The sequence below is a fragment of the Aphelocoma coerulescens genome, assembly GCF_041296385.1.
Source record: "Aphelocoma coerulescens isolate FSJ_1873_10779 chromosome Z unlocalized genomic scaffold, UR_Acoe_1.0 ChrZ, whole genome shotgun sequence".
Lineage (NCBI taxonomy): Eukaryota > Metazoa > Chordata > Aves > Passeriformes > Corvidae > Aphelocoma > Aphelocoma coerulescens.
This window is the reverse complement of record NW_027184085.1, coordinates 858,571-868,047: the sequence shown is the minus strand read 5'-3', so window position 1 is coordinate 868,047 and position 9,477 is coordinate 858,571. Positions and strand designations below refer to the sequence as shown.

At 48.5% G+C, this 9,477-nt stretch overlaps 1 protein-coding gene across 1 annotated transcript; it reads right to left on the bottom strand.

Annotated features, from left to right (window-relative positions):
- Nucleotides 1–1,641: 1,641 nt before the first annotated feature.
- On the bottom strand, nucleotides 1,642–9,362 carry NARS1 (asparaginyl-tRNA synthetase 1). Its single transcript, XM_069002016.1, has 15 exons — nucleotides 9,260–9,362; nucleotides 8,552–8,634; nucleotides 8,300–8,365; nucleotides 8,100–8,192; nucleotides 7,818–7,907; nucleotides 7,584–7,662; nucleotides 7,169–7,239; nucleotides 6,822–6,908; nucleotides 5,724–5,945; nucleotides 5,420–5,619; nucleotides 5,113–5,248; nucleotides 4,052–4,165; nucleotides 3,463–3,594; nucleotides 3,139–3,270; nucleotides 1,642–2,993 (listed from the first exon to the last, which is right to left on the bottom strand). The coding sequence occupies exons 1-15, from the start codon at nucleotides 9,300–9,302 to the stop codon at nucleotides 2,862–2,864; spliced, it is 1,680 nt and encodes a 559-aa protein (XP_068858117.1). The 5' UTR covers nucleotides 9,303–9,362; the 3' UTR covers nucleotides 1,642–2,861.
- Nucleotides 9,363–9,477: the final 115 nt, after the last annotated feature.

The window sequence follows — 9,477 nt, the reverse complement described above, 5'->3', positions numbered from 1 at the left end:
GGCAGCGGGGGCGATCCGGGGAGGGCTGGCGGCGGTCCCGAGGCGGGTGTCCCGTAGGTGGCCCTGCCCCGGCTCCCCTCCATAGTCCCCGTGGACTCCCACGGAGCGAGGGCGAGCGATCCCTGGTTTGAAGTGACGCTCTAAACTGCAAAACGTTTTCAAACTGCAAAATCTTTTAAGAGATTTAAAATGTTATTGTAAAAATTGCTGGGGTCTTTCTCAGCGGGCGCCTCATGAGAGATGAGGGTTCGACTTCTGCGTCCCATCAGACACATTGATGCAGGAGCACAGAGCTTCCCTGGTAACCTCCATTCCCGGTAGAAACTCAGGCACTGGAATTCCGGCATTGGAAAAGGTTGCCCAGGGAGTTGGTGGAGTCACCATCCCTGGAGGTGTTCAAGGGGCATCTGGATCTGGCACTGTGTGATGTGGTTTAGTGGTTTAGGAATTCCAGAGGTAGCGCTAGGTTGGTGGTTGCACTTGATGATTCTATGATAATGATACTATCATTTAAACACAAAGGAACAAACACCACAGCAGTTATCCTGCACATGTGGGTGGTTTGCATCCCAAGCCTCTTCAGCAGCAGTTTTGGACAGCAGCAGAGCCAGCTCTTGGTGCCAAAGGCTGGCAGCAATGTGTTCTCCCCAAAAGTGCCTTACAAAGCAGGGCCAGGTAAGCTTGAACATAAATAAATATAAAATAGTACATGTAAGGAGAGGTAATCTAATCAAAGCTACAGGATAGTCATCCCAAAGCTGCTAGGGACAAGGATGAAAGGTCCTGGAGCCAGTGCTGGCAGTCCAGTTTACCAATCCAACTACCAATCTGACTGTGTGGAGACACTGTGAAGAAAAATGAAAGTGAGATGAGAAATCCAAGTTCTGATTCCACATTTTCTTCTCTTTGGCAGGCTTGTTTTTCCTTCCTAATAAAAAAACCCCAAGTTCTCTTGTGTTCCAAGCAGTTGCAGCATCTTTCCCAGATCCCACCCCACCTCTCTTCACCAGCTGCCAAGGGAATTGCACAGCAGTCTCTGGTAAGTTCCACAGCATCTTTCATTCCAGTCACCTTTTAAGCTCCTTATCTGATCTGCCTCTTCCACGAGCACTTCTTAAGTCCTCAGTCCTTCCTCTAGTAGCTCCCCTGATAAGGAGATCTTTAACCTTTTCAGAGCAGCTCAGCCCTGTCAAGTTTAAGGACTGAAAACTCATCCCAAACAAGTGATGTTTTTCTAGAAGCATCTATTCCCAACACTTCCTTCCCATCACTTCAGGCACTAGAAGGAAAGTATTTTATAAAGTTCTTCACCTGGTGCCAGAAGTTCAGGCTGCTTCCCGCAGCACTACTGCCTCAGGAACCTCCTACTCAGCAACACATTTATTCTCATTTATTCTTTCCAGGATGTTTCACTGGGCAGCTGAGGTGGTCCCTCCAAATTAGAAAAATTCATCTTTTAAGTTAATTAACGGGGATTTACTTTAAAAAGGAAAAAAAGCTCATGGCAGTTCTTCGGATATGTTTACTGCACTTGAAAATTCCCTTTTCCTGGGTTTTTGTACACACTGTATCAAGCAACAAGCTCCAAAGACTCAGTAAAAGGAACAGGCATTAATGTCAAGTACTGTCTTGCACACCAGCTTCTGTTGCCATAATTTATTGGTTACTGATTTAGACCAGTTTATGTAACATGCAAGATGAAGAAAACCAATCACTTACTACAAAAATATGGATATCCACAGCTCAACAGTTCCAGGAGTGAATGGCAAATCCAGCCCAAGTCTCAGTGCAGGTGCCAGATGATGCACATACCCTTTTTATTCTCTCTGGTAAAGGAGTTGCTTTATGACTAGAAACCATACAGACGACTCAACACATGAAGTATTCCACTATCCCTATTCGCTAAGTTGATTACAGCCAGGGAAGCTGCTCAGCCGCAGTAGCACAAGGGAACAGGGAGCTGCTCTATGAACACACCTCAGCGTGACGTGGGAAAGCACTGCTGGGACTACAGTCTGAAAATGCAGTGTGTTTCAGTTACCATTCCTCTGGGTCTCAGTCAGCATTTCTGGTTGCAAACAGGGAGCAAAAGGCACCACAACCCCCCACGCCCAGGAGCCATCAGACACGTCCAGCTGGGTGTGCATGGACCCACGGCAGCGCTTCATCCACAGCTCTTGGGAAAGGGAGCAAAGCCTGCCTCGCCAGAAGCCTCAGCACTGCTGAGCAATAAATAATTGGGAAAAAACCCCAAAGCCTCAGAGCCAACCCACCTCTCTCGCAGTGGAATTCTGTGCGCTGCACTACACACCTTGCTACTGAATCAACTCAGGGAACCCTCATTAAAATCAGCAGGAACTAAAAACATGCAACCCTCAAGATACTTATTCCCATTTTTATCCTTGTTCACGTCTCTCCATACCATTCTCAGAGGGCAGTCTTAGGGGATTTCAAGAGCTTGAACTCCTGACTTCCCCAACAAGAAACCCCAAGAGAAAAGAGATTAAAATTAAAGCAAATTTAAAAATAAAATGATCAAATTCCCAGCATATTTTAAGTCACAGAAATTAAAAGCAGAAGTGTATCTTGTTTTTTAAATGACAGCTTACCAGGATCTTTGTTTTGTGATGACTCGAGCATAAATGCACCTAAACAATTTTTCTAAGGCTTCTTCCAGTTAATGGCTAGCATTTTTTTTTTTAAGAGGTTTTTTTTTTTCCTTTTCACATCCTAAATTGGTATTTGAATTAGCAACAGGTTGCAGGAAGTCTTGTTGTCAGATAGGCTGTAGTACAGCAGTGTGTTTCATTCTTTCCCAAGCATCAGATGCTCAGTTTTCCAGGAGTTTTTCCCAAGGATGGCTAAGGTTTGCAGCGCTGGACAAAGCGCGGATAGAGACAGACATCTCGGATATGGTGTCTGTTCAGAATCCAGGTCAGGAACCGCTCCAATCCCAAACCGTATCCTCCATGAGGGCATGTACCGTATTTTCTCTGTGAAATTCAGGAAGGGGATATTACACGTTTTCTTGTCATTTATAGTTGCACCAATACCACCAGAAACAAACCAACCAGCCCCTCCAAGAGGGGAAAAGCCCCAGCTCTAGTCTCAGACAAGCAGCATGTGTGCTGTACTGACCTGATCCGTGTACCAGTAGTAGGGTGTGGGATCGATGCCCTCTCTCTTGTAGCCCTCAAGCAGCTCCTCGCTGTCCCAGGTGCGCATGGAGCCCCCGACGATCTCACCCACATTGGGCATCAGCACATCCACCTGCAACGCACCACAGCACATCCGCTTACAGCAACGCTGCCACAGCAGGGGAGCACACACAGCCCGAGCCAGCCACGCCAAGGCACCCGGAACAAAACCTGGCAAGGATTCTCCAAGGAGTTTCCTGGAGCACTCATGCCCACCAGCGTCCCCCCAGTGCTCCAAGCTACCCCCGCAGGTAAAACAACTCACAGACTCGGTGAGGCGCGAGTCATCGCTGCAGCGCTGCATGTAGAAAGACTTGATCTCTGCAGGAAACCGGCACAGCAGGATGGGCTCATTAATGGTGTCTGTCATCAGTCTCTCGGGAGCCTCGGGAATATCCTACAGTTAGAGAAGGCTTTATTAATATGCAGCACCAAAACAACTCCCATACATGAGTCCCACATGAAGCAGGCATGAAAGGAAGACAGGTTCAGACTGCACGTGTCCACACTTTCATCCTAATGTACCTAAATTCTTAAAACAAACTTATTTTAAAAGAAATACATTTATATATAAAAACACACATGTCTGGGGAAAAAAAAATCTGTTCAATTAAAATCTAAGTCTCCCCAGTATATGAGACAGAAAACTGAGGGGAAAAAAAATCCTGGCTATGCTGTCAGGTTCTCCTGAGCTCCTTCAAACAACTGTCTCACATGCTGGAGAAGTGTGGCCAGGGAACTGGTGACAGGTGACAACACAGGTTTTTATTCCAGTGTTTAAGGACATCAGATCAATTCCCAACCCACAGCTGCATTCCTACATGACATTACTCCACCTCCCAGCAGGACGTTACCTCCCCGAACTCATAGTAAGTGCCATCTTCCTTCTTCACATCATGTTCCTTCAGCCACTCGATGGCTTCAGCGTAGTTCATGCGTCGGAAGGGACGTTTGGGGGGCTGGAAACCCTGTTGATAAGAGCAAAGACAGGTGGAGGAGCACCATTTTAAAAGGGGTACTTTTCTAGCTGATCAGCCCATCCACAACCCTTCCCAGCTTGCACATCATCAAATTATCAAATGATCAAATCGAAGTACTACAGTACTACAACATTGGAACCAAACACAACTGTTCCAAGCCCAATAAATCTCACAGATCAGCTGGCAGGAAAGATAAGGGAGAAAGTATTTCCAGAACTGACTCCTGTTCTGTATGAATTCATTGCCCACGGAGGTATTCCAAACTCAGCTGTTAGCAAAGGTTACACGAGCAGAGCCACAACAGGACATTTTCTCTTCCCTGTGCTCAAGAATGGCTTTAGAACCCTCCTCTGTGAGGTGTGCTTCTGCTACATCCCACCTCCTGACCCATCTCAGCCCAAATCTAAAACTGAACATTCCACAGTGTTCATCAGGAAACAGGCCAAAACCCCAGGGATGATCAAGTTTGCATGCTCCGTAATGGAGATCAGGTGTCTTTCAAAGCCAAATCTTCTCTGCAAAGGCAGAAGACAAAAGGGCTCTACACATGAGAGCAGCTTCAGGGCTCCATGTTCCAAGGGAGGAACTGAAACCCCACTTGTTTCATTGTTCCCTCATGCTCCATCAGCAAGCACCAGCTGGTCGATACACAATCTCTGGGGTGGAGGTTTTTATTCCACTGGCACAGCACACACTTCCATAAATCCTGGCACACTGTTGGCTCCTGGAGCGTGCTAGCAAGGAACATCTTCCCCCACAGTTCCCTGCTTTCATCATTACCAGCCTTGCAGATTTTTCATTCTTGCTACGTTTCATATTCTTATCATTACAAATAGTAACTAAGCTCACTGCCCTGCCCTGCATCTCCCAAAGGAATGTGCTGAGTAGCAAAGGTTTAAGATCCTATTTTCTTGGCTATTCCCATTGCTGCCTACCGGGTTGAGGTCATACAGCAAGCTCGCTGCAGGTGACTTCAGGATTCTGTCTACGACATCACACACCAAGTTCTCCAGGCGGTCCAACAAGTCCTCAAAACTTATAAAAGGACATTCTGCTTCAATGTGAGTGTACCTGAAACAGAGCCACACCATCGCAAAGTCACATACAAGCAACACATCTTTAGCTATGAAACAAACCCATTTAAAAAACCCACAACCCAAATACACACTTTTGACCCCCTTTTACTCCCACACTGTAAACAAAATCAAGCTGTTTAAAAAAAACAAGGACAACTGTCCATACTCTGCCAAGTGCCTGCGGGTCCTGGACTGCTCTGCTCTGTAGGACTGAGCAATACAGAAGACATCTCCCAGAGCTGGCAGGCAGGTCTCCAGGTAGAGCTGGGATGACTGGGTCAGGTATGCCTCTTCACCGAAGTAATCCAGCTTGAACAGGGTGGAGCCTCCCTCCACCTGCGTCTGCACTAAGGTTGGTGGTGTGACCTGTTGGAGAACAGGGCTGTCACTGCTTGAGTGAAGAACTGAGGACATGGATGAGACTCAGGGCACTAGAGCAGTCACTTGCTGACCAGGGAACACACACTTACTTCATAGTATCCGTTGGCAAAGAAGTGATCCCTGAAGGCCTGCACGACCATGGAGCGCACCTTGAAGATTTTGGACATGTTCTCACCTCGAATCATCATGTGCCTGTTGTTGAGCTGCACATCAACCTCTGAGTCCTCATTGAGCAGATTGTCAGCCCCTCCTGCCGGGGCCAGGCCAATGAGCTCCCAGTAATCACAGCTCAGCTCGTGGCCTCCTGGAGCCTGCCAGTGGGAGAGAAACAAACACTGGGGAAAAAGTCCACTGCTTGCCCCTTGGATATCTTTTCACAAGGGCCTGGAGTGATGGGACATGGGGGAATGGCTTCCCACAGACAGAAGGGAGGGTAGATGGGGTATTAGGAAGAAATTCTTCCCTGTGAGGGTGGGGAGGCCCTGGCACAGGCTGCCCAGAGCAGCTGTGGCTGCCTCACCTCCTGAAATGTCCAAGGCCAGCCTGGACGAGGCTTGGAGCAGCCTGGGACAGTGGAAGGGGTCCCTGCCCATGGCAGGGGGTGGGACTGGATGAGCTATAAAGTCCTTCCAACCCAAAGAGTCTGTGACTGAGTTCTGCTCTCACCAGCTCCCCCGTGTGGGTCACAGCTGCCTTCCGCCCCTGACAAATGGCATCTTTAGTTCAGTCACAGCATTTTCAGGGTAGAAATGCGGATTTCTTTCAAAGGCCAACCCACAGATTTTTACCAAAATGTAATGGTGCATGCTCACATTACCTAGCCTTGGGTCAATCCTATGAACACATCTCAGCAAAAGAGACGTGAAAAAATTCTCAGCCTCATATAATAAAAACTGAATAAACCTGTTAAGGAAAACGAAGCCATGTCATTTATTTAACATAGCTCTGCACGTTATACTCTAGGAATTGTCTATCAGTGGAAAATCGTTTCAGGCAGAAGCAGAACAGTCCCACAGTTCATGTGTCTCACACCTAATGGTGGGTGACAGCACAGCTTTGGGAGCTTTGCTCTTTTTCTAGCCCTAATTCCGTCTGAAATAATCCAATGATTCTTTCTATCTCTGCCTGTGCTTCCCTCAGGACACCGACGACCCGTGAGAGAGGAGAAGCCAGATGAGCTCCTGTACCTGCTTGCCCTGGGGCAGGAGGTTCAGCGTGCCGTACACCACCACGCTGCTCTCCGTGGACAGCACCAGCCCGTTGTAGCACTGGCACTGCAGCGAGACACACAAAGGCACAGGTGAGTAAGTTTTTATTCCTAACTTTCCTACGGCATCTGCTGGAGTCACAGATTAGCTCACAGTCACTTCTAAACAGTTCTCACATTGACAAACTGCACTGGGAGGACATACAAGTTAACAGTAACACAACTGAGTCAGTAGGTTTAGGAGAACTTAACAACATCTGCATAAGAGAACACCAGATAAGTTATGAACTCTTCAATTAATGACAAAACAGAATCATCACAACTTACCAGCTCATCAGAAAGGACACACTGAAGAAACCCTGTGCCATCTCTCAAGACAATAAACATCAGATTTTTCCCTAGTTAAAAAGAGAAGGAATTTGGTTTCAATATGAGCAGGTGCTGGTTAGCTCCTCATTTGGCAGGATTAGCTTAAAACACAGAGCAAGTCGAGGAAATTCTACAGGACTAGCCTCCAAACTGAAAATCCTGTAGGATTTGAACTAAGAAATATCTGTATACCCACACATCAGGGATACTTGTCACTGTTGCAGTGACCATGGAAATCAACCAGAGAGGACACCTAACTGATGGTTTAAAATTTTGAGACCAGGTGCTGTCAGACTCATTCTGTGTCCAAATTTTGAAGGACACTGTACTTGTTCTATCTCCCTGCACAGGCTCAACAGTGCTCGTGCTTTACCTTGCCTCCGTAACCTGTGGATCCAGCCAAAAATCTTCACTCTCTGCCCTCTGTAAGCCTCCAGAGCACTGATCTTCACCTGTGAGGCAGGGAATAAAAGCCATCAAATCGGGGAATGGTTCACCACCTCCTAGACACAGAGCTCATCCAGACCCCATCCCAGAGCAGCACAGTCTCTGTGCTGACCAGATGCCCTAGCACAGGCCATGTGCCAAGGCACGGGATCATACTCACACACTTGGGCTCTGGAAGACTGGGATCATTCTTGATAACAACCTTCTTAGCTTCCTCCAGGTTCTTCTCTCTTCTCAAAAGATCTTCTGCCTGGTTTGAAAAAGTAATTGTAGTGGTTTGGTCATAATTTATTAAGTAGCTGTAACCAGGCCAGTTGTAAATAACAAGTGAAACAACAGCACCAGTGAGGAACAAGCTGAGGCTTTTTTGGAGGGGCAGGAATGATGATAACACTGTAATATTTTTAGAAAACAAAGGTGCTCTGTTCCTTCTGCAGCCTACCTCCTTCTTCTCCTTAGCTTCATTTTTCATCTGCTCCCTGTGCCATAGCTTTTTGACATTCTTCATCTGTGATTTGGAAATGATGGCCCATCTCTAAAGAATTCAAGGAGAGACCAAAGCACAGCAGATTACATTATGTCCCTTCACATCAAGAAACACTAAAGTAATTCCCACTAGGAAACCCTTCAATGCCACAGCACCTCGTTTTCTTTCTGGGAATCCACATAAATTGTAGGAAATGGCTCTTTTCCTGCTGTCATCAATGCCTAAAAAGCGGGGGAAAATAATCAAAGTGAACCAAAGTCATCCTTACAGAGCCTAAGCAGGCATCCTGCTTCTGCTCAGGTTGCAAAAATGGGTACGGAATTCACATTTAAAAATACAAGGGCCGTCACTTGCCCCAAAGCACATTCCACAGTCTTACAAACAAAGCAGGCGTTTTCCACACTCACCTTCAACACAGTCTTGAATGGCTTCTTTTGCGTCCCATCACCGGTGGAGTCGCTGCCCTCTCGTTCAGACACATACAGCTCTTCTGGGATACATGATAAATAAGGGCAATTACTCAAAAAAAATTTTGAGAATTACTCACTGCAGGGGGCTGAGGTGACCTTTAAAGGCCTCTTCCAACCCGACACAAACCTTTCTATTATACCAAATCTTGATGGTTATCAGCAGTGATAAACCTTCAAAGGCATCATCTGGTCAGTCAGGATAATAATTATTTAATATCTTTCATTTAAAAAAATCAATCCAGGCAGTGCGTTCGCTAAAGGCTCAAGGGCTCCCGAGGTACCGAACCCTCGGGAGCCACTGGCTGCACATCGGGAACCAGAAGGAGCAGCCCTTCCTGGGAACAGCTTTGTGCAGGGAAGCAGGGAGAGAGGGCCTGGGGACCAGCCAGGGCAGCGCTCGGCTCGGCCACGGCCGGAACCGAAATGAGAAGCGCAGCGACCCTGCCCGTGCCCGGGAAAGGCCCGGCCCGGCGGCGCTGCGGCCGCTCCCGGTGCGCCCCGCCAGCCGCAGCGCCCGGCCCCGCCCGCCCGGCCCCGCCCGGCTCTCCCCGGGGCACCGGCACAGGCGGGGGGCGCGGGGGATGCGGGGATGAGGGGGACGCGGGAGTGCCGGGGTGCGGGGACCGGGGCCGCCCGGGCTCTCACCGAAGGCCAGCGTCGCCATCCTGCCCAACACATCCCCCGCCATGGCCGCGGCGCCGGAACTGCATCACGGGCCCGCTGAGCCAACCCGCCGCCGCCTTGCGTCAGCCAGCCTTCCCTTCCCTTCCCCTTCCCCTTCCCCGCCCCGCATATGGGCGCAGGCCGGGCCATTCCTCCCCCGGAGGTACTGACACGCCGGCGCGGTCGAGTTTAACCCCCGA

Excerpts from the sequence above, each read along its gene's own strand:
- NARS1 (XM_069002016.1), bottom strand. The coding sequence starts at position 9,302 with ATGGCGGGGGATGTGTTGGGCAGGATGGCGACGCTGGCCTTCG. Across the intron at positions 7,908-8,099 it reads AAGCTAAGGAGAAGAAGGAG|GCAGAAGATCTTTTGAGAAG; the intron begins GTAGGCTGCAGA and ends TTTTCAAACCAG. Across the intron at positions 3,595-4,051 it reads CTTACTATGAGTTCGGGGAG|GATATTCCCGAGGCTCCCGA; the intron begins GTAACGTCCTGC and ends CTCTAACTGTAG.